Source organism: Xenia sp. Carnegie-2017, unplaced genomic scaffold (assembly GCF_021976095.1).
Source record: "Xenia sp. Carnegie-2017 unplaced genomic scaffold, XeniaSp_v1 HiC_scaffold_20, whole genome shotgun sequence".
In the NCBI taxonomy this organism is placed as follows: Eukaryota; Metazoa; Cnidaria; class Anthozoa; order Malacalcyonacea; family Xeniidae; genus Xenia; species Xenia sp. Carnegie-2017.
The window spans coordinates 2,018,730-2,043,064 of NW_025813483.1; the positions used below are offsets into that span (position 1 = coordinate 2,018,730).

At 32.4% G+C, this 24,335-nt stretch overlaps 5 protein-coding genes and 1 pseudogene across 21 annotated transcripts in view; 2 read left to right on the top strand and 4 right to left on the bottom strand.

The window, feature by feature from the left end:
• Positions 1-24,335, bottom strand: part of LOC124442023 — a 103,332-nt pseudogene that overhangs the window by 6,508 nt on the left and 72,489 nt on the right.
• Positions 225-1,697, bottom strand: LOC124442067 (DNA polymerase zeta catalytic subunit-like). Of its 5 annotated transcripts, none has more exons than XM_046992599.1 (4): positions 1,214-1,697; positions 1,020-1,094; positions 875-937; positions 225-244 (listed from the first exon to the last, which is right to left on the bottom strand). In XM_046992599.1, exons 1-3 carry the CDS (start codon positions 1,537-1,539, stop codon positions 922-924), a joined length of 417 nt encoding a protein of 138 aa, XP_046848555.1. In that variant the 5' UTR covers positions 1,540-1,697; the 3' UTR covers positions 225-244; positions 875-921. The 5 variants fall into 5 exon arrangements, with proteins under 5 accessions (XP_046848555.1, XP_046848554.1, XP_046848551.1 ...); XM_046992598.1 differs by lacking the exon at positions 225-244 and adding an exon at positions 285-393; XM_046992595.1 differs by lacking the exon at positions 225-244 and adding an exon at positions 292-393 and having other exon boundaries at positions 875-956; positions 1,214-1,688.
• Positions 2,138-8,897, top strand: LOC124442071. The gene is made up of 5 exons (XM_046992606.1): positions 2,138-2,218; positions 3,314-3,373; positions 4,470-4,529; positions 5,627-5,686; positions 8,472-8,897. Exons 1-5 carry the CDS (start codon positions 2,153-2,155, stop codon positions 8,688-8,690), a joined length of 465 nt encoding a protein of 154 aa, XP_046848562.1. The 5' UTR covers positions 2,138-2,152; the 3' UTR covers positions 8,691-8,897.
• The window catches only part of LOC124442019, a 76,899-nt gene continuing 59,354 nt past the window's right edge, over positions 6,791-24,335 (top strand). The window contains exon 1 of one of the 2 annotated variants that reach the window (XM_046992517.1): positions 6,791-6,836. The gene's annotated coding sequence lies outside the window, so the exon portion shown is untranslated. The remainder of the gene's footprint in view (positions 6,837-24,335) is intronic. The other variant, XM_046992514.1, reaches the window with a different exon arrangement.
• Positions 15,309-21,040, bottom strand: LOC124442037 (DNA polymerase zeta catalytic subunit-like). Of its 4 annotated transcripts, XR_006947075.1 has the most exons (10): positions 20,969-21,040; positions 20,784-20,907; positions 19,853-20,027; positions 19,620-19,699; positions 19,355-19,424; positions 19,086-19,190; positions 17,199-17,420; positions 16,978-17,128; positions 15,775-15,992; positions 15,309-15,556 (listed from the first exon to the last, which is right to left on the bottom strand). XR_006947075.1 is itself a non-coding variant. In XM_046992543.1 (7 exons), the coding sequence occupies exons 1-7, from the start codon at positions 21,000-21,002 to the stop codon at positions 17,166-17,168; spliced, it is 759 nt and encodes a 252-aa protein (XP_046848499.1). In that variant the 5' UTR covers positions 21,003-21,040; the 3' UTR covers positions 17,157-17,165. The 4 variants fall into 4 exon arrangements, 3 of the variants coding, with proteins under 3 accessions (XP_046848499.1, XP_046848498.1, XP_046848500.1); XM_046992543.1 differs by lacking the exons at positions 15,309-15,556; positions 15,775-15,992; positions 16,978-17,128 and having other exon boundaries at positions 17,157-17,420; positions 19,853-19,943; XM_046992542.1 differs by lacking the exons at positions 15,309-15,556; positions 15,775-15,992; positions 16,978-17,128 and having other exon boundaries at positions 17,157-17,420.
• On the bottom strand, positions 21,047-23,274 carry LOC124442074. Of its 9 annotated transcripts, none has more exons than XR_006947091.1 (10): positions 23,227-23,274; positions 22,922-23,036; positions 22,721-22,800; positions 22,409-22,589; positions 22,222-22,311; positions 22,035-22,112; positions 21,781-21,900; positions 21,271-21,532; positions 21,150-21,199; positions 21,047-21,060 (listed from the first exon to the last, which is right to left on the bottom strand). XR_006947091.1 is itself a non-coding variant. In XM_046992614.1 (8 exons), the coding sequence occupies exons 3-7, from the start codon at positions 22,494-22,496 to the stop codon at positions 21,516-21,518; spliced, it is 393 nt and encodes a 130-aa protein (XP_046848570.1). In that variant the 5' UTR covers positions 22,497-22,589; positions 22,922-23,036; positions 23,227-23,274; the 3' UTR covers positions 21,090-21,199; positions 21,271-21,515. The 9 variants fall into 9 exon arrangements, 2 of the variants coding, with proteins under 2 accessions (XP_046848570.1, XP_046848571.1); XR_006947092.1 differs by lacking the exon at positions 21,047-21,060 and having other exon boundaries at positions 21,087-21,199; positions 21,271-21,345; positions 21,440-21,532; XR_006947095.1 differs by lacking the exon at positions 21,047-21,060 and having other exon boundaries at positions 21,088-21,199; positions 21,292-21,345; positions 21,461-21,532.

The following is a 24,335-nucleotide window of genomic DNA, read 5'->3' on the forward strand; positions in this document are numbered from 1 at the left end:
AGATGAAGGAAAATTGAGAAATGAATTTGGAGATGAACCATGAAGTGGAATTGATTTATTATTATATGAAAGATTTTTATCAATAAAATTCAATTTGATGGTAAATAATCATTTGTGGTGTTAGATTTTTATAGAATGCTGAAAAATCAATAATGAAACTTTCCTGTTTTGAAGAAATTCCTCTAAAATGAACTTTTCTTACATGAAGTAAGTTCATACCATAAAGATTGTAATCAATTAGAAACTAAAATAAACGATATTTCAATATAATTCTTATAATGTAACTTAGTGAAAATCTATAGAAGTTGACCATCCAGGTAGGAAAAGACTAAAGAAGGTCAGTGGCATTAGTGTTGAATGACATTTTAACATTGTTACCAGTAATCATCTCATCTAGATGTGAAAACATCAATCAAGACTACCCCAACAGTCCTTCTCAATACTGTAGTATCCTTTATGATCAACATCAACAAACATGCAGCTATATTTCCACAATGTGTTCAAACCATTCACTTTATTGACAAAATGTTTTGCACATGAAATTTACAGCTATAATCCATAATGGAATGTTTTATTGGGCACCTGAGATCTGATGTATAATTATAGCAAAGTGGGCACCTATACATGCAAATGTTGCATCTCTGATGTCGGTAGAAAAGTCAGCCCATTTTTTACTCCTATGTACAATACAAATATTGCTTTAATCAATTACTTTGAAAAACAATGAATGAGATTTATTTCTAAAGATATAAACAACAAACTTTGCAGGCCTTGCCCCCTGTCTGGTGCACAGTTTACAAACTAACCACTCCAGTCTGGGTTTTAACAATCAAAGATAAGTTTTTCCTCATTAATAATAAAAAACAATAATTACCTGTAGAATATAAGGAACATGAGCTTCGTGTGGTTGAAATGACTTGTTCAATATAGCTCCATTCTGAAGAAGATCAACAAGTCTGAAAAAAATGAAAAATTTTGATGTCGTTTTATGTTAGAACAACATGAAAAATATATCTTACTTGGGAATTATTCTTGGATTGTACAACTCCATCTTAATAAACTCTTCTTCGTTCTCATGATAACCATAAAATGGTCTAAAAAATAAAATCATTTTGGGTGAATAATATTGAAACGTTATTGGGTCGAAAATGGAAGATTTTGTATTGTTGTAAAGCTTTGTCAACATGAGGAGAAAACAAGGAAAATAACTTACATTTTTTTAACAATTTCAGTTTTATGAACATATTTCATAGAAGATGATGTTCTACCAAACGCAACTTGAACAGCAAAGTCTACACTTGTCGTAAATTGTTTCAGATATTTATCTGTGGGTTTAGTTCCATCGTAAGGTATGTATAAGTAAGGAAATACTTGATGAATATGAACACAAGTTTTCTGTCCACCAGGAGTTGAGCAAAATATCCTCAAAACTGGAACACCGTTAACATTCGCCTCGCGAAATTTAGAAAACAAAATATCTAAGCCATCTATAGGTTTTCCCACGTAAAAATCTGCATCTACAATCCTAACAGAAAACATTCTGTTGTTCCAAGTAAGAAAATATATCGTCAATTAAAATTTTTGAAAGACGAAAGACGAGAGTTGAATCCGCCATATTTGTTTTAGATTATAGATTAGCCAATCAAAGATTTTATAATCAAACCCTTATACCAAGTCATCGTAGTCACCTTTTTGCGATTAGATGGGATTTAGAAATTTTCCAAGGGTTAGCATGACTTTATAGACCTCGCTAGAAAGGCTCACGCGTTTGGCGTTAGAAAATATGCTCCCCAGAAGTTCATGTCTTTCTTTATGTCTAACTACGACACTGCATGTAAAGGATTTCCGCTTTCGTCGAGCAAAATAGTGTCCGCATCCTAATGTTTTGGTCCCGTACACCCATGTCAATACTGAAAATTAATAATAGTTAAATGTGTACAACATTTATGAGTTGATTGAGTTGAACTGAATTTGAATTTGCAATAAAATTTCTAAATCAATCCATGTCGTGTATATTTCAATTATAGCAAAAACATAAAATTTGCTCTTCTCATTTTATCGTCTCGCTGTTATGAACAGAATTCAATATTTTACAATAAAAACAGCAGGTGATTAAAATCAAGCATTTATTGAACATTCCAATTTCTTTATTATGACGAAAAAGCAAAGACATCATGTAGATGGTTGCGTCCTCTTTAATCTTTCGAAATTTGTTAAGGTATGTTGGTTGAAAAGTTTACCTATTATAGTGTCATTGTTTGTTCTTATGTCTAAAATTTTGATATAGTTGTAATAAAAACCTGAATGTCATTTTCGTGGTGGAATTCGCACTTCATATGTTTTATATTGATACGTCTGTTGATTTTGGTTGGATTTTCCCAATAGCACATTGGATAATTTATCATTTCAAAATACTGACCTTTCTTGTATTATCACCAACAATTAATTTCAATAGTCTTTTCAAATATCATTGGTACGGCAAGGCTAAATAATTAACAAGATGAATCAAAATTATGACACGTCACAGAACTATAGTTATGCATATCATAAATGCGGAATAATTTTAATTTTATCTAACATTGCTTTATCAAGAATTTTTTCCTCTTTCAAATAGTCATCTATCTATTTATCTTATTCCTAACACAGATGATGACATAAAAACGTTTTGCTTGGTATGTCTATAGAAATTGCGCCTAATTGGAGTAAAAAGCTCACATCTTCACGTGATAGTACACGTGATTATATTCTGATCTATATTTGTTCAACTTGTTGTAAGATAGACTATTTAAAATATTTGTTTGCATCAAAAGTTCACATAATGACAAAACTTTGCATGACAAACTGTTAAGTCCAAACGCTATCAGTTTTGAAGTATCTCTGATTATTGAGATGTGAGAGAATTAACCGTCTTATCTAGTATAATTCGTCAAAAATAATTATTGGAAAAGTTGTTGTTTATAATCTTAATTTTTTTTAGCTATCTTATTGGTAAAAATGGTATTATATATTTTGCCTCGCTGCCTCAACTTTGCGTTTGTTAAATAGTTTAGTTTTCCTGAGCATTTCATTAATTCAAATAAATATATGTAAACTGTGTATAAGGTTTATCAAATTTAACTAAAAAATAATTTGTTGTTAAATTTATAAATCATCCCTTCTTCGTGTATTCTCATCAGTCCTGGCTAAAATGAAAAATTTGCCCATCTCATTTTATTGTCTCGCTGTTATGAACAGAGTTCAATATTTCACAATAAAAACAGCAGGTGATTAAAATCAAGCACTTATTGAGCATTCCAATTTCTTTATTATCAAGCAGAAGCAAAGACATCATGTGAATGGTTGCGTCTCCCTTAATCTTTCTAAATTTGTTAAGGTATGTTGATTATAAAGTTCACCTGTCATTCTGTCACTGTTTGTTCTTATGTCTAGAATTTTGTTATATTTGTCATAAAAAACCTGAATGTCATTTTCGTGGTGGAATTTGCACTTCATATGTTTTATATTGATACGTCTGTTGATTTTGGTTGGATTTTCCCAATAATACATTGAATAGTTTATCATTTCAAAATACTGACCTTTCTGGCATTGTCACCAACAATTAATTTCAATAGTCTTTTCAAATATCATTGGTACGGCAAGGCTAAATAATTAACAAGATGAATCAAAATTATGACACGTCACAGACTTTTAGTTATGCATATCATTATGTGCAATAATTTTAATTTTATCTAACATTGCTTTTATCAAGAAGAATTTTTTCCTCTTTTACATAGTCATCTATGTATTTATCATATTCGTAACACAGATGATGACATAAAAACGTTTTGTTAGGTATGTCTTTAGAAATTGCGCCTAATTGGAGTAAAAGCTCACTTCTTCACGTGATAGTACACGTGATTTTTCTGGTCTATAATTGTTCAATTTGTTGTAAGATAGACTTTTTAAAATATTTGTTTGCGTCAAAAGTTCACAAAATGACAAAACATTGCATGATGAATTGTCAAGTCCAAACGCTATCAGTTTTGAAGTATCTCTGATTACTGAGATGTGAGAAAATTATTCGTCTTACCTAGTATCAGTCGTCAAAAATAATTATAAGAAAAGTTGTTGTTTATAATCTTAATTTTTTTTAGCTATCTTATTCGTAAAAATGGTATTATATATTTTGCCTCGCTGCCTCAACTTTGCGTTTGTTAAATAGTTTAGTTTTCCTGAACGTTTCAATAATTCAAATAAATATATGTAAACTGTGTATAAGGTTTATCAAATTTAACTGAAACATAATTTGTTGTAAAATTTATAAATCATCCCTTCTTCGTGTATTCTCATCAGTTATAACTAAAATATAAAATTTGCCCATCTCATTTTATCGTCTCGCTGTTATGAACAGAGTTCAATATTTCACAATAAAAACAGCAGGTGATTAAAATCAAGCACTTATTGAGCATTCCAATTTCTTTATTATCAAGCAGAAGCAAAGACATCATATCAATGGTTGCGTCTCCCTTAATCTTTCTAAATTTGTTAAGGTATGTTGATTATAAAGTTCACCTATCATTCTGTCACTGTTTGTTCTTATGTCTAGAATTTTGTTATATTTGTCATAAAAAACCTGAATGTCATTTTCGTGGTGGAATTCGCACTTCATATGTTTTATATTGATACATCTGTTGATTTTGGTGGGATTTTCCCAATAACACATTGGATAGTTTATCATTTCAAAATACTGACCTTTCTGGCATTGTCACCAACAATTAATTTCAATAGTCTTTTCAAATATCATTGGTACGGCAAGGCTAAATAATTAACAAGATGAATCAAAATTATGACACGTCACAGACTTTCAGTTATGCATACATTATGTGCAATAATTTTAATTTTATCTAACATTGCTTTTATCAAGAAGAATTTTTTCCTCTTTTACATAGACATCTATGTATTTATCTTATTCGTAACACAGATGATGACATAAAAACGTTTTGTTAGGTATGTCTATAGAAATTGCGCCTAATTGGGGTAAAAAGCTCACATCTTCACGTGATAGTACACGTGATTTTGATCTGGTCTATATTTGTTCAACTTGTTGTAAGATAGACTATTTAAAATATTTGTTTGTGTCAAAAGTTCACAAAATGACAAAACATTGCATGATGAACTGTCAAGTCCAAACGCTATCAGTTTTGAAGTATCTATGATTACTGAGATGTGAGAAAATTATTCGTCTTACCTAGTATCAGTCGTCAAAAATAATTATTGGAAAACTTGTTGTTCATAATCTTAATTTTTTTTAGCTATCTTATTCGTAAAAATGGTATTGTATATTTTGCCTCGCTGCCTCAACTTTGCGATTGTTAATAGTTTAGTTTTCCAGAGCATTTCAATAATTCAAATTAATATATGTAAACTGTGTATAAGGTTTATCAAATTTAAGTGAAACATAATTTGTTGTTAAATTTATAAATCATCCCTTCTTCATGTATTCTCATCAGTCCTGGCTAAAATGAAAAATTTGCCCATCTCATTTTATTGTCTCGCTGTTATGAACAGAAATCAATATTTTACAATAAAAACAGCAGGTGATTAAAACCAAGCATTTATTGAACATTCCAATTTCTTTATTATCAAGAAAAAGCAAAGACATCATGTGAATGGTTGCGTCTCCCTTAATCTTTCTAAATTTGTTAAGGTATGTTGATTATAAAGTTCACCTATCATAGTGTAATTGTTTGTTCTTATGTCTAGAATTTTGTTATATTTGTCATAAAAAACCTGAATGTCATTTTCGTGGTGGAATTCGCGCTTCATATGTTTTATTTTGATACATCTGTTGATTTTGGTGGGATTTTCCCAATAACACATTGGATAATTTATCATTTCAAAATACTGACCTTTCTTGCATTGTCATCAACAATTAATTTCAATAGTCTTTTCAAATATCATTGGTACGGCAGGGCTAAAAATCAACAAGATGAATCAAAATCATGACACGTCACAGAATTTCAGTTAGGCATATCATAAATGCGGAATGATTTTAATTTTATCCAACATGGCTTTTATCAAGAATAATTTTTTCCATATTCATATAGTCATCTAGCTGTTTATCTTATTCCTAACACAGATGATGACATAAAAACGTTTTGCTAGGTATGTCTTTGGAAATTGCGCCTAATTAGATTAAAAAGCTCACATCTTCACGTGATAATACACGTGATTTTTTCTGGTCTATAATTGTTCAACTTGTGGTAAGATAGACTATTTAAAATATTTGTTTGCATCAAAAGTTCACAAAATGACAAAACTTTGCATGATGAACTGTCAAGTCCAAACGCTATCAGTTTTGAAGTATCTCTGATTACTGAGATGTGAGAAAATTATTCGTCTTACCTAGTATCAGTCGTCAAAAATAATTATAAGAAAAGTTGTGGTTTATAATCTTAATTTTTTCGAGCTATCTTATTGGTAAAAATGGTATTATATATTTTGCCTCGCTGCCTCACTTTTGCGTTTGTTAATAGTTTAGTTTTCCAGAGCATTTCAAAAATTCAAATAAATATATGTAAACTGTGTATAAGGTTTATCAAATTTAACTGAAACATAATTTGTTGTTAAATTTATAAATCATCCCTTCTTCATGTATTCTCATCAGTCATAGCTAAAATATAAAATTTGCCCATCTCATTTTATCGTCTCGCTGTATGACAGAACTCAATATTTTACAATAAAAACAGCAGAGTTAAAATCAAGCATTTATTGAATATTCCAATTTCTTTATTATCAAAAGCAAAGACATGATGTAGTTGTTTGCGTCTCCTTTAATCTTTTCTAAATTTGTTAAGGTAAATTGATTTTTAATTTCACCTTTCATAGATAATTGGATAATTTATCATTTCAAAATACAGACTATTCTTCCATTATCACCAACAATTAATTGCACTAGTCTTTTCAAATATCATTGGTACGGCAAGGCTAAAAAATCAACATTTTCACCATTCTTATCTATTTCCTCATATCCTTCGGGTTACTGCATATAAATTTCGCGGTCCATTGGGGCGTTAAGATAAGCTGTTTTTACATCCATCTGATGCAATAACATGTTGTTTTGAACAGCGTGTTGAAGCAATACACGGATAGAACACATGCGTGCAGCTGGCGAAAAAGTTTCGTTGTAGTCAATACCGGGAGTCTGCGAGTATCGTTTTGCTACATAACGGGCTTTATGTGTCTCTTCTTCACGTTACCCTACTTTTACGGTATATACCCATTTTCCTCCACTATGTCTCTATTTGTTGGGGGTGGAACAAGTTTAAACGTATCATTGTCAATTAACGCTTTAATTTCATCATTCATGGCTTTTTGCCATTTTGCATTTTCATTGGAGCTTATTGCTTGGGAATATGTTGTTGGGATGTTGGATACTCTATAGCAATAATCTACGGTATATGAGACAGTATCCTCCCCTGAAACTTCTTCTGTCGCATACTCGTCAAGATATTTAGGCTTCTTATCCTAGTGGGGTATCTTGATTCTCTAGATGTCTCTGGAGCACTAATGTCTTCGTTAGTTGTTTTGGGGTTTCTTTGATGCAATTTTGCTATCTGAGGTGCAAGTTCTTTATCATCTAGTTTTGGCAACTCCGTGCTATACCCTGCCTGAAGAACTTAACGCATCTTACACGCTCTACCTTGTTAATGTCAGGGTAGTATAGTAGATATGCTGGACTATTTTTATCATACCCTACGAAAATACCTTGTTTACTTCTAGGGTCTAACTTTTTGGAATTTTGTGAATAACCATATTAAACACGACCAAAAACGTGCATTTTGCTCAAGTCTGGTTTTGAGTAGCAGTACCTTTACCGACAACTCCTTTTTGTTACTGCTATCTGCTAATTCAATAACATGCGCTTCACTATCAAATTTACTTTTAAAAGCTATAAATTTGGACTTATCGTTAATAATGTGACTTGCACCTTATCCTTCACGTCTGTTTCAGCGTTCTCTTCTTCATCCTTTGACACGAATAAAAAGAAGTGTTGCCGTTCACTGTCACAGCGCTGCCCGTCTTTAGCTGACTTGGATGTTTCTTTAGTCTTTCGGCAATCTTTCGTGTCGTGGGTCTTGATCTTGCATATGGAGCACCATTTGTTCCCCTTTACTCGGCATTGTGAGCTTTTGTGTCTCTTCTTCCACATTTATTTCGCTAGCAACGGACGTGGTAAAATTTTGTGCTCCCCCCCCCCACTCGCAAAATCCTGGCAGCGCCACTACAAAAATGTAGCAAAATGCCTAAAGGAAGGAAAACTAAAAAGTCCAATTGCGTTGTTTTCAGCTGCCATCCTCGATATTCATTTACACGTACAAGTAAAACTGTAACATTACGTAGCTATGTTTGATCTTCAACAATTTTAGTTGTCTATAAATTCAAATTAAACAAACAATTTATGTTGATATTAATAATTTGATGACCCTTAGATGCAGTCAAGAGAAAAAATTAATAAATTCTACCTGCAAGAAATACTTACAGATGTTACAAAGAAACTTGTTGATTTTTTTATCCAAGAATGGAACACTCATTACAAAAAATCTCTTGGAGAATGGGAAAATACAAACGTTAGTGGTCAGAAGATGTTCAATGTTGAAATTTCAAAAGACCTCCTGAAAACATATTTTGTCAAAATTTCAAAATGGTGACACCAGTAAGTGGGATTGTACGACGCTATTTGCAGCAATATTGTATTCCAAATCAATTGGAACAAAATTAATCCAAAAGTTAGAGATGCTGTGAATGAAATTCGTTTAGTAAGAAACAAAATCGCTCATAATGAAGATGGAAAAGTATCTGATACCGAATTTGACAAAATGCTTTGTGATATTGAAAAGTCATTTCAAGATCTAGGATTTTCATTCACTGAAATTATCAAAATAAAAAGTCAACGAAACAAATTTAATTCTTTTCAAGTACTTCCTTGCAAATCAAATCACAATGTGATTAAACGTACAGAGTTACTTAATCAAATCACAGCAGATCTCAATAACTTGCGCATTACTAACAATAATGAACTAACATATTACTATATTTCTGGTAATCCCGGAAGTGGTAAATCTCAATTAGCTAGACAAATTTGTGAAGAAATGTATAACTCATTTGACTGGGAAAAGAATACGACATTTGTGATGACACTCGAAGGAAAAGATATCGACTCTCTTTTCAAAACTTATGCTGAACTTTATCAACGATTAAGCAATGATAAAACTGTCATTGAAAATATTCTAAAAGAAGCAAAAAGCAGCGAAGACAAAATTAAAGATTTTCAATTATTGCTGACAGAACAACTGAAATCTTGGCAAACATGGTGGATTGTTGTAGATAACGTGGTTGAACTTCATAAAATTTATCCATTATTACCTCAAGTTGGTGATCATAGCTGGAAAAATGGTCAAATTATAGTAACTGTCCAAAATACAGATGCTATACCACCAGATGGAAATCTAAATAAGCACATTTCAGTTAGTCATGGTATGAACAATGAAGAATGTCGACAACTTCTATCTGTCTTTTCTGATATTCATAATAAAGATGAAAAATTTTAAAGGATTTATCAGACAAATTAGATCGTCAACCGTTGTTCCTGGCAAATGCTGCTTCCTACGTAGGTAGTGTAAAAGTGTAAATCCGACATTCACGTGGGAGCAATATTTTGATAAGTTGAATGAAGGAGAGCGACAGAACATGGATGGCAATTTTCAAAAATAAACACATCTTACTTAGGAATGAAAACTGTTATGTTAGCAGTACAAAAATGCTGAAGAATCCATCTTGTTGGAACATGTTTTAAACTTTTCTCAATAATATCTTTCGATCCCTTACCACAAGATGTTATAATACAATTTATTAAAAGCATTGATCCACAAAAATCTGCAGAAGATGTCTGTCTTCAATTAAAGCATTGTTCTTTATTCCTTCAAACGGAAAACAACGACATCCGCCTGCACAGCGTTGTACACGAAGCCATCATAAATTATTCATCGCAGACCTTTGGCTGTAAACAAAACGAAAATAATTCTAAAAGTCTGCAGCTGATCTTGCCTGTCAAGTTGCTTGGGCACTAAATCATTTTAAAGACAGAGAAGATGAAATCAAAATAATTCCACATCTAATTAAATTCATAACAAATTCATCATTTCAACATTTCCTAAATAAGTTGATCGATGTAAAATCATCAAAACAAAACTTGATGAAAGAAATTTGAAATTTGCCAAATATTTTGTAGATGTTTTGAAAAGATTTTACAACTATAAACTTGCAACTAAAGTACTTTATGAAATAACAGAAATTCAAACTAAAGTGTTAGGTGTTGATCATATTGATGTTTCATATTCGTACAACGAGCTGGGTGTTTTGCTTTGGAAGAATGGAGAATATGAAAATGCTAAAGATTTTCTCGAGCGAGCAATGGAAATTCAAACAAAAACATTTGGACCTGACCATGTTAATATTGCGACAACGTACAACAATCTGGGTTTGGTTTACAGTGAAATGGGAGAGTACAAAAAAGCAAAAGATTTTATTGAACGAGCGATAGAAATTCAAACAAAAACATTTGGACCTGACCATGTTAATATTGCGACAACGTACAACAATCTGGGTTTGGTTTACAATAATATGGGAGAGTACGAAAAAGCAAAAGATTTTTATGAACGAGCGATAGAAATTGAAACGAAAACATTTGGACCTGACCATGTTAATATTGCGACAACGTACAACAATCTGGGTTTGGTTTACAATAATATGGGAGAGTACGAAAAAGCAAAAGATTTTTATGAACGAGCGATAGAAATTGAAACGAAAACATTTGGACCTGACCATGTTAATATTGCGACAACGTACAACAATCTGGGTTTGGTTTACAATAATATGGGAGAGTACGAAAAAGCAAAAGATTTTATGAACGAGCGATAGAAATTGAAACGAAAACATTTGGACCTGACCATGTTAATATTGCGATAAGGTACAACAATCTGGGTTTAGTTTACAGAAATATGGGAGAGTACGAAAAAGCAAAAGATTTTTATGAACGAGCGATAGAAATTGAAACGAAAACATTTGGACCTGACCATGTTAATATTGCGACAAGGTACAACAATCTGGGTTTGGTTTACGATAAAATGGGAGAGTACGAAAAAGCAAAAGATTTTTATGAACGAGCGATAGAAATTGAAACGAAAACATTTGGACCTGACCATGTTAATATTGCGACAACGTACAACAATCTGGGTTCGGTTTACTATAATATGGGAGAGTACGAAAAGCAAAAGATTTTTATGAACGAGCGATAGAAATTGAAACGAAAACATTTGGACCTGACCATGTTAATATTGCGACAACGTACAACAATCTGGGTTTGGTTTACATAAAATGGGAGAGTACGAAAAAGCAAAAGATTTTATGAACGAGCGATAGAAATTGAAACGAAAACATTTGGACCTGACCATGTTAATATTGCGACAACGTACAACAATCTGGGTTCGGTTTACAATAAAATGGGAGAGTACGAAAAAGCAAAAGATTTTTATGAACGAGCGATAGAAATTCAAACGAAAACATTTGGACCTGACCATGTTAATATTGCGACAACGTACAACAATCTGGGTTCGGTTTACAAAGATATGGGAGAGTACGAAAAAGCAAAAGATTTTTATGAACGAGCGATAGAAATTGAAACGAAAACATTTGGACCTGACCATGTTAATATTGCGACAAGGTACAACAATCTGGGTTTAGTTTACGATAATATGGGAGAGTACGAAAAGCAAAAGATTTTTATGAACGAGCGATAGAAATTTAAACAAAACATTTGGACCTGACCATGTTAATATTGCGACAACGTACAACAATCTGGGTTCGGTTTACAAAGATATGGGAGAGTACGAAAAGCAAAAGATTTTATGAACGAGCGATAGAAATTGAAACGAAAACATTTGGACCTGACCATGTTAATATTGCGAAAACGTACAACAATCTGGGTTTGGTTTACGATAATATGGGAGAGTACGAAAAAGCAAAAGATTTTTATGAACGAGCGATAGAAATTAAAACGAAAGCATTTGGACCTGACCATGTTAATATTGCGATAACGTACAACAATCTGGGTTTAGTTTACTGTAAAATGGGAGAGTACGAAAAAGCAAAAGATTTTATGAACGAGCGATGAAAATTAAAACGAAAACATTTGAACCTGAACATGTACTGCAATAATATACAACAATCTTCATTTGGTTATAAACAAACTATAGATATTGAAACTGAAGCATTTGGACTTCTATTTATCTTTTATTTGCTAGAAGCTAAAATACTCCTGTCTTTGAGAAAACGTACAAGGAGATAGAAGAAGAGGAAATGAATTTGTAGCTCATTTTCAATGAAGAAAATCAATTTCTCTTTTCATTTTAGGTATGTCTTCTTTATACTAAAGCTGAGTAGAAACAGTTGTATTGTAGATTTCTTTTAACAAAGGTTCAAATAACAACAGTTGTATATTTATAAAAGGTATAAATATATTATTGACAATATTCAAACATTTGTATTTTCAAGTTTTCAACTGTCATTTATTTACTGGAACAGTTTTTATTAAGAAACTTGTATGGAACTATCAAAGTATATTTATGAGTTTAGTTTGCAATATCTAGCTATTCAGAAGTTGTGAAGTTCCTTAAAATGAATGTTGTTGGGTCATTTTCTTGTATAATGAGAGTAAATACTGATCTTACAGCAACCATGATCATGTAACATCCCTTTTTGAAATGCTGAAAAGCCCACAAGATTTGCTTTGCTATATAAGTATGAATACAGTCTTTTCTATATTTATTTCTATTCATTCATATAATTTACAAAATATACTTTCTATTTATGAGAATTGTAGTTGTTTGAAATGGACATGCAGTTATTGTTATTTGATTCAATCATACTTGATTTGGGGACTAACACCTTAATTGTTGTGACAATGTTTGTTTTACTTTGGAGGAAATATTTATTTAATGATTGATTCAATAATACTTTATTATAGTTCAAACTATAAAGGCAATGTAAAGTAAAAGTTATAAATAACCTGAAGAAGAAAAAGCAGGATATCATTGCCATAGCATTGACAGAAGTGAAAATGACACATTTAACTGTCCGACTACCAGATTTACTATATATAAAAATTCCAGCAGTGGCGCAGGATACTTGTTAATTGGGGGCACAAATTCATATATGCATGTCTTAATCTGTTGAAAACAATGGATTTCAAAGGAACTTAATGTGGCAGAACATGAATATATGAATATGTGCCTCCTACCCAAAATAAAGAGTCTGCTATGCCATTTATTCCCAGGGCATCTTGAAGAGCTCTGGCATTGTGTGTAACAGTTAGTATTTCATTTTGCAAGGAACTTCTTATTTTTTCCAAAACATTTGAACATTAGAGAATTGTACAAACTATAAAAAGTTTATATTAGGAATATATTTCTAGGTCAACACCCTCCTTTAAAGTATGTATCCATGTTCAGGAGTGAATGACATGACCAGACATTTTTGGCTAATGTCTTTACAACTGATAAGAACAGTAAATGAGTCATTTCTACTGGTGTCTTTACTACTGATATGGACAGTAATGAGTCATTTTCATTGCTATGATATTCATGTCTTGCTTTTGCTATAGTTTATACTTTACATTGCTTTGAAACTGATTCTCCTAGCTCAAAAATGATTTTACCACAAAATCACATTACAAAATGTTGTCGTTATCTCTGATCCCAAGAAAACCAAATATAAATTAAAAATGAGATTTACTACATTTAAATGTAAGCGAAAAAACAACATTGTCACAACAATTAAGGTGTAAATCCCAAACCGTAAATAGAAAGAAATGTTGAATGAAGTAACCAAACTATTGACCTTCTCTCCACACACAATTCTTTTAAATACAAATTATATTTTACCATTTATCACAGTGAACAGAAATTTGTATATTTACACAGCAAAGCCAGTGTTACGGCTTTTTAAAAAACTTACTAAGCACTATAAATTTTACATGTAAATAATGTACATAATAAGATTTTTCTTATTAAACAACAAAAAGAACCAAACAAACACTCCTTTTAAACCTTTGCCTACAGAAATTGAAAATACAACTGTTGCTGGTCAGCTAAAGGAGAAAAGAAAACATACCAAAGCCAGGGCTAACAAAGTCTTGTTCCTTGAAATGGAGCCACAAATCCATTCCTTTCTGTAAAGACTAAACACAATAAAAATCCTTTGCTGACAAGCGTTTTGATAGATCTGGCATTGGTGACCACCTGACAATGTAATTTATCTTTATGTATGTTTTAGGTAGTGATGTAGCCAAGAAAAATGGGGCTTTTACTCTAATTATGTGTGTCTGGCCCATATTTACTGTTGTCATCTCATATGTAGTGTAGTGAGTAACGAAAAAGTAATTGAACAACAAAATATTTATTTTCATAGCACTGGTAAACTTGCTATACACTACGAGTTGTCATGGTGTTATTAAAGGACTGAATTCTGATATCTTCCTTTGATTATATTTTTTTATTTGCCGTAAATTATACACGTATTTAATTTCTTGATACAGGGTGTTTCAAAAAATGGTAATCCAACTTTTACTTGCTGATGTGTGTAAATTACTTAATAAATAACTGTAGTTTTAAATATTTAAAAAAGAGTTCTACGTTCTAGCTATGGAATGCTATGTTATTGTTGCGATTTGGAAGGAAAATGAGTGAAATGCAAGCGCGTTGAAAAATTTTGGTTAAAGTCGCATTCTTTCACCTTGGAACATTTTTCCATCAACATGAAAGGTGCTTCACTTTGATTTTGCTGGTTTGTTGACTGGCTATCACATATTTCATGATGATGTCTCATTTTTCAACCTTGACAATATTTGAAAATATCTGACATTTACAATTTCCATGATTCAGCAAAATTGATCCTCAAAGGGCTTAATTAAACGTAGTTAAATACATAATAAATTAATAACTACATACGTATAATATAGAAGCTAAAGTGCATTAAAATCCCAGTCAAGAAACTTATTTTAATTACATTTATACCTCTAGCGTGGAGATCAATCATTGCCGCTGAATCATGTAAATTTCAAACTATCGGCTGATTTCAAAGATGACCAGTTCTTTTGAGACATATTGTAAGATATTTTGATTACAAAAATTTTGCAAAGATCATCAAGTGTACGCTCACTACGCAGAAATCGATCGAGGTGTTTAACTACACTGTGAAGCATTTGGAAGAAATAAAAGCATAGAGCACGGTTTTACCCGCTGTTAATTAAGTTGTACTAGATTGTACTAATCAAGTTGGCGTAATTTTATTCATTTGTAAAAAAATGAAATTGTGTAAAGTTACAATAGCTAATTTAAATACCTGAGAAAAACATAACTTTCTCATAAGTTTATTTTGTTGCTGTAAAAATCTTACCATCATAAATCGTTGGTTAAAAGTGACTTGTCTTTCGATCAATTGTCGAGACAAGAATCGTGATCTAAGAAAGAAAAATGCTCAGGAAAACGTTTTAAAACAGCCAAAGGCCAATGAAGTGCATATGACTTGGAGACACTGGAGATTGAAACGTCGCTAAAGAACAAAATCTTTTGATTTCCCATTCATAGCTTGCCATGTAAACGGCCTGGTGGACTCACAATATATATACGTCTTGTAAAATTACTGTCAAAAACGATGAAGGAGGAAAAAGATACTTACCATCTTCATATTTCCTCAGTTATAAAGCAGTTCAGACGATGTAGAATATCAATTCCTAAATAGCTCAGCCTCAAGGGAATGGTGAACAAAAGCCAAATACGTTTTCATCGTGGTCAATAATCAATTTCTTTATTTATATAAGTCCTTCATCATGGTGAATTGAAACCACAAACATTTGTTCTATGTTTCTCGATCGCATTAACAGAAAATGTTCACGTCTAAAATAAAGCAAAGAATTAACATTAACAAAAACGAAAACTTTATAAGAAGACGTATATTTAGGTCACACATTTTGCATAAAGATATTAATGTCGTTTACATTTCACACTTCAATCAAAGAGAGTTCTCTCCTAACACGAATATCAAAAATCACATTTACCTGAGCATGTTATCGAAAAAGTCAAAGATATATTTCGCTTTCGGCAAATATTCTTGGTGTATGTAGGAAGGTAGAGATTTAAATAACACATTGAAAGTTTGAGTTGATCTTACAATATGCCAAGTTGCGGAAAGCGTGTGTTTTCTGATTGGTCAGTTCTTAGGCGTGTACTTAATTCTACATGGTACACAAGTAAAAATGACTTGCTAATTGCATCTCATTTCTTTTTGTTTTTTATGAGCCAACGCTTTCATTTTTAAGGTTTGCTTCTTGCGTAAAGCCTAGTTCACATATGACTGAGACATGACTAAGGCATACCTGTAACGATGCCTGCGTTGTTCTTAAGGCAAATGTAAACACTCATCGCTGACACACTAATGATGTTTCAGGCAGTCGTAGTAGTTACCTGCAGTATACAGCTGAAATGCCGTAAAAGTTGAGTTGTGTTCAGGTTTCCTGGCATGTCGGCGGCTAAACGGCGATGTACGGAACATATTTTGGTTATTTATGTTTAATGTGAACGCTTCTCAGATTGACCGGCGATTTCCCATCATGCATTTGGGTAAAAAGATGAATTTTCAACACTGGACAAGGAACCAAAAAAAGACTCAATGGAAAAATTCCAATCACTTTACGATAAAAATAAAAACTTATGTATACAATACGCAACTATCGGACTATTTATGATAAATCGTGTCCAGAGTACAAAAATTAAAGAGTAAAATACAAATTATTCTATTTTTTCAAACCAAATTACCCCTCCCCCCACCTGCAGAGTCTTGTGTGATTGGATGACACAGTAAATATTGTAGATTGTTCCATACCCTAGCGACCGCTGGACATGTATTTCGCCGTACAGCCTCTATTCTTTTCGCATCAAACACTGGATCTTTCTGTTCTAATGTTTCGTACATATAACCAACGTAACGTTTCTTTGTCTGAAGAACACAAGACATATATACCTAAAAATCATCCCTTGTTATACATAAATGTGTCTTAAAGTCCAAATCTCTCAAATAGATACAATTTTACAGTAGATAAAAACCTTTTCAAACTTTAGTTTCACAGGTTTAGGATTCTCTGCAGTAGCAGCATCAACAATTTTTTCAATCTTAAACCCTTCCTCTTTACTGGCACCTTTTACTAATACGAAAAGACTATCGGTGTCCCCATATACCACACGAGCACCCCACTCATCCCTTGTGTTCACGAGATTGATAGCTCGTTCCAGGGTCTCGCGTGCTTTACGAACAATGGCGTCAGCAATCTGATGAAAAACAGAAAAGAATATTCAGATGGTTTTAAGAGTAAAATGAATCCAGTATGACAATAAGCACTTGATAGATTTTCAATCTGAGCATGTGACATAGTCCAGGCTCACGATAATCATAATAATCAACATGTATCTATATATATATTATATATTTACCAATTATCTGTAGTAAATATACTATTTATTTTTATATCTAAAATATATATATGTATTAGTAAATATATAATATATATAATATAGACACAATCAATTAATACAAAGTTTACGGCACAAGGTCTGTTTAGATGGAATGGGGAGAGTTATCGTTTGTTTAAATTTCTATCATGAATACAAAGTTTACGGCGCAAGGTCTGTTTAGATGGAATGGGGAGAGTTATCGTTTGTTTAAATTTCTATCATGAATACAAAGTTTACGGCACAAGGTCTGTTTAGATGGAATGAGGAGAGTTATCGTTTGTTTAAATTTCTATCATGAATACAAAGTTTACGGCGCAAGGTCTGTTTAGATGGAATGGGAGAGCTATCGTTTGTTTAAATTTCTATCATGAATACAAAGTTTACGGCAAGGTCTGTTTAGATGGAATGGGAGAGCTATCGTTTGTTTAAATTTCTATCATGAATACAAAGTTTACGGCACAAGGTCTGTTTAGATGGAATGGGGAGAGTTATCGTTTGTTTAAATTTCTATCATGAATACAAAGTTTACGGCACACGGTCTGTTTAGATGGAATGGGAGAGTTATCGTTTGTTTAAATTTCTATCATGAATACAAAGTTTACGGCACACGGTCTGTTTAGATGGAATGGGAGAGTTATCGTTTGTTTAAATTTCTATCATGAATACAAAGTTTACGGCGCAAGGTCTGTTTAGATGGAATGGGAGAGTTATCGTTTGTTTAAATTTCTATCATGAATACAAAGTTTACGGCACAAGGTCTGTTTAGATGGAATGGGAGAGCTATCGTTTGTTTAAATTTCTATCATGAATACAAAGTTTACGGCACAAGGTCTGTTTAGATGGAATGGGGAGAGCTATCGTTTGTTTAAATTTCTATCATGAATACAAAGTTTACGGCACAAGGTCTGTTTAGATGGAATGGGGAGAGTTATCGTTTGTTTAAATTTCTATCATGAATACAAAGTTTACGGCACAAGGTCTGTTTAGATGGAATGGGAGAGTTATCGTTTGTTTAAATTTCTATCATGAATACAAAGTTTACGGCGCACGGTCTGTTTAGATGGAATGGGAGAGTTATCGTTTGTTTAAATTTCTATCATGAATACAAAGTTTACGGCACGGTCTGTTTAGATGGAATGGGGAGAGTTATCGTTTGTTTAAATTTCTATCATGAATACAAAGTTTACGGCACAAGGTCTGTTTAGATGGAATGGGAGAGTTATCGTTTGTTTAAATTTCTATCATGAATACAAAGTTTACGGCACAAGGTCTGTTTAGATGGAATGGGGAGAGTTATCGTTTGTTTAAATTTCTATCATGAATACAAAGTTTACGGCGCAAGGTCTGTTTAGATGGAATGGGAGAGTTATCGTTTGTTTAAATTTCTATCATGAATACAAAGTTTACGGCGCAAGGTCTGTTTAGATGGAATGGGAGAGTTATCGTTTGTTTAAATTTCTATCATGACAAGATCAAAGTTACCTCAACACAAGGCATTCGTCCTGAGAAGTTTGATGTGTAACCATAAGTGACATTTGCAATCAACTTTAAAGCAAGTTGTCGAGCATCAAGAAGTTGAAGAAGAGTCTAAAATGTAAATTATTTATGATATTGAATGATTAAAGAAAACAAACGAAGAGTGGAAAGGCATCTTTTTTGAACATGATGAAAACTCCATGACGTTTTAGCTACTGGATCTTATAAAACATCAAAGATCGCTTCAAAACAAAGGTTTAATAAAACCAACTTACTTTATCATCTTCACAATCTTTCATAGCTTTCTTTACCATAATACGTGTGTCTAATATCTCCTCTAACATTCTAAAATAAATCAAACTTATTGAACATATAATAGCCAAAGATATCAAGACCCATTTAGGACAGTAAAGACTTAAGAAGGAACGCTATGTACATTGCAAAATATACAACAAAATGCAAATATTATTTTTTCAACAATCTTTTGAATCAATAAAAATGTGACCTGTAACCAAATGAATGTGAAATATCCCACATTACCTGGGTAAAATTCCTTCTCTTATGTTAGATTTTACAAAAACAGAGCCGTTGGCGCTTACATGAATATCATCTTGCAGTTTCTGAAAGGAAATGCATTGTTTCAAATGTATTGCTTGTCGTGATGGTAATTTATTAAAAATTCTCTCCTCCAGTAACGTTGGAGGAACATTCAACGATGTACAACCAAACTCAAAATGAACAACGACATGTAAGACAGAGAAAATGACTTTTACCTTAATTTTACAATCCATGCTACACGACAGAAGAAGATGAGCAGATTTCGGAAAGAATCTTATTGCAGAAACACCTTTAGTGTGACCAGACCTAAGAGAAAGATAAAATAATACAATAATACATAAGTAAGAATATCTCCATTGCTTTCTTTTATCACGACGGTAGAAGGATGAACTACAGGAAAACAAATACTTAAATGTTATTAAAAAGTGCTGTATAAAGTGAATATTTGCATCAGGAAGTATCGTTACGTTTTGTCGAGGTTAGTAGAGTCCTGTGAAGGACTGTTGGTGTTGATGTTGACTGACGTTTCGACAACCTTAGCAGTAGTCATCTTCAGAGTCAAATGATAAGTAAATGTCAGGTTAGCCGTGTTTCTTAAAACAAGTGCTAAGGAAGTCCAATACAATATCTACAAACATACGTACGTAGTACTAGAACAAATCATTACTTTATAATAAATAATACACTGATAAATATGATTTTATAAACATATCAAATGATCACCTAAACGTCTTGACTCAAACAGAAGCATCGTATTAAAAAAACGCTCATATTTTAAGTTTATATTTGGATGAGACGCTTTCTCTAATGAATACTGTAATGTATAATTGAACTTCCTCAATACCATCAAGAATTATATCATAAACTGTCTTTAAACTTAATTCAATTATTGCGTGTTTTCCTTAAAATCTACAAAATTTAAAGCATATTGATGACTCGAAGTCAGACGTTCCATGGCGTTTCTAATTACATTTTAGTAAGTAAACTTTCATATTTCTTCCGTTTTTGTTTTACAGTAAAGTAACAGAAAACAAACAAAAGCAAGAACAACTAAAATTCAATAGCGTGTTTAACGTCATTTCTGGTATTTTAACTTCCATTTTTTGATTTTGAATAAATGAACTAAATGGAGAATTGTTTACATACCACGTATGAATATGTTGTTTTGGTAGAAAGCAACGTTCTGGAGGAGTATCTGACTTGAGATTAATGCCAAGATCTTGTGGAATGTGAAGATATGATCTTCCTTGATAGTCATATGCATCTTTAACTGAAAAATACATTTGGTAAAGTTTAGGAAACTACAAGAAAGTATGAAAATTTTAACTTACTGTGTAATGTGGATTTCTCTTCTGAAGGTTTCATATCATCTTTCTTTGATTTGTTTTTCTTCGATAATTCATACTCCTATTGTTGACTCTTCCTGTATTCACCAAGGTAAAATGCCAGAAAAATAATTGTTTGATTTGAAAAATGTCTTTATAAAACTCTTTATCTGGGTAATTGAAATACCTCAGATGGTTTAGCAATAGTTTCTTCATCAACAAACTTACTCCATGGTCCTATAGGATAACAGAGAATAAGAGATAGTAGGACAACCTTTCAAACGTTGTCTTTATTCTAGTAATCGTACTCTTGTATCCATCAATCACACCAGGATCTCCCCTATCCTCTCTCTTCCTCTTATCTCCCGCCCGCTGTTTTGTAGCTTCAAACACAGTCAATCCCTCGCTATCCTTTGCTTTCTAAACATCCCCAACAAATCTTAATGGATAACAGTTGATATAAACATAAAACATTACCAAGCCTATGCATTTTCGTACTTTGAGTCAGTATTCTGCCAGCGTGCAGAAATTGAGTTTTCCCTTTCCATGATCTTCAACTGCTCGTCAATTCTAAACAGTAAATACCAAATCATTACAAATATAAGGCACGGTCAGACAAGCACCTGCAAGTTGCATATACATCTCTACTTGTACGTACGTATAAAACAAGAAATAATTTTTATTCGATATTCCAACTTATTATTCACAATGTTACGACGTACATTCATAGCTTCAAAATTTTCCCACTTCATTTTTCTAAATTCACACTGTTTAAGACTTTAATATCTCTAGAAACATGTTGAACTTTTCGAACATACTTTTCATCTGATTAAATGGAACAGTCAGTTCACTTGGATCAGTGCAACCATTCCATCGATGGTAAAGATCAGCGTACAAGTCCAGGTATATAACGTACTTGCATTTCCAATCTTCTTCTTCTGTAAGTTGTTCAAGATTTACGTATATTTGTTAAAAAGTTTTCTGTGGGTAAAACATTTCCACATAATGAGCATCAATAATTATGTGTCAAATCTGTTCCTTAGCTACAAGCCATTGTTTCTCAATTACTAACCAGTCTCAACTTCACGACCAAAAAAAGTCGATTCGTCCTTCATCCACTCACGAATATCATCTATTGAAATGCTGTGAGCTTTAGATAATGAAAAAGAAAATTTACTGCTTTCATGTGAGTCGTAAATAGTTCATATCCAAAATCGGAGTCAAATATAATCACACAGCAAATACAAACATATACTCACACGGAAAGCACCTGCATAACTTTTCAATATCTGATTTTGCAGTTTCTTCCACGTCAACAGCTCGCTTCATCCTTGCCATCAGCAAATTGCCTCAAAAAACAAAATTTAATTCATACCTGCTATTACATAATATGATGACATGTTAGCTATGTATATGTTCAAACAAAGAAAGAAAAACTAGCTATACCTAAATTAATCTTCGTTTTCTTTCCATAATGTAAAAGAGCATCACTGAGTACATCAACTCTGTGACTTGGACGCATTTCTTTAGTCATTCTGCTAAATTTGCGAATGTAAGCTCACAATCTCTCCAACATCTCACCGTCAGTTAGGCCAAATCCTTCTTTACGACGGGGACTAAATTTAACCTTTACAAGAAAGATTTAGTAAACAATTATTGAATTTTTATCATTTTATCATCTACAATACCATTAGTTATGATAGCATAGGTATCACCATCTGTTAATACGTATGAAAAATAAAAACAATAACAACTAACTTGGCATCGTCCAACATGCCCATAGCAGTGAAAATTGGAATTGAAAATTGAAAAATGTCAACAATCGGATCCTCCAAATTCTTTTGTAAAAACAAAATAAAGAAAAACATGTGAAAGACTACCTTTTCAAAGAAAAAAGTGTTGAGGGAAAGTTATTGAAGGAAACAGGTAACAAAGCAACTATTGTCAATTGAATATTACCTGTAAGTGTTTCACCAACATGCATGCAACATCATACAATATGTTTATTTTGAGTGCAGGATTATCAACATTATCTTTCTCTAATTCTTGGAGAACATAAACTGCATAGCTCAATCTATAAAATATGTAGAATATTTTTTTAAATAATGCAACCACATGTATGCAAAAGCTTCAGCACTTGCACAAAGCATTGAAAGTAGCAAACCAACTGAAAAAATAAATTTACACCATCAAATGCATGCATCCTAACCACCTCTTTCAAACCAAGAACATTTAGGTAAAATAGAGAAAAATGTGTAACAGACCTCTCTCCATGTTTCAAATTTAAGAATTTTTAGGAAACTCATGTCGACAGCCGCCCAAAGATTGCTGTTTCATCAAGAGCTCTGTAGCGATTCATTGATCGAACAGCATTCCCAGCAAGAAAACCATGACACTCCTATAAGTATCAATATGTAACAAACAAAAGTATACAAGAGCTTTATTTCCTAAAGCCCATGGCACAAATTTATTGAAAATAAAAACTATGTGGTAGAGAATGTAAAAAATCAAATATATTCAAAGCACTGTAACTTCCATGCCTGAATTTTCATTAGAATAACAAAGTATATTAAAGCTACATTGACCTTGTTTGATGTAGGTGTGGTATAATTGGCAACAAATTGATCAACATGTGTCTGATCATAGAACATCAGCTGTCCAAATAGAGGTTTTCCAAGACTCTGCCCAGCTTTTTCCTTCGTCCAATAAATAGAGCATCAAGAGACTCAAAGATCACACCATCAGTCTTCAATAAAATGGTGAAGGATAAAATCATGCAATGTATTTGAGTTCAATGATGCAAATGATGCAGTCAAAAGGTGTTTGAGATAGCATTGCTAATGTTCTTTTTACTAAATTGTCATTGTTAAACAAGTAATATGAATATACTCACTTTGGGACAAGTAGGACAGATATTTCCTTCATCAAGCTCAGGAATAACACAGCTCAACATGTTTAGTTTATGTCTGTAAATTCTGAAAAACAATGACACAAAGAAAGCAATTATGCACTCTTAAACAAATGACATAAACAAAATACAGTGCAAGACAGTAATACTTGAGGAAAAATCCTTTCCCATCATAAACTTTAGCATTTTGATTTCCTCCAATTAAATACATCTCTTAAGATGAGATTCTTAGGCTATAAAATTGACTGCAACTTTCCCAGCAATTCATAAGTACAGCAGTGCAATAAATCAGTGACCTACATGCAGTTACCTATATTCTTCAAAAGCATCTATAATGACAGGATACATTTTGGTGTTGCATAAGAAGAGAATATGTGGTTATGATTAAACTCTTCAAATGACTGACAAATGCTTTTATTGATGCCTGGCATTCCATCTGCACAGAATGAATCAATTCAAAAACTC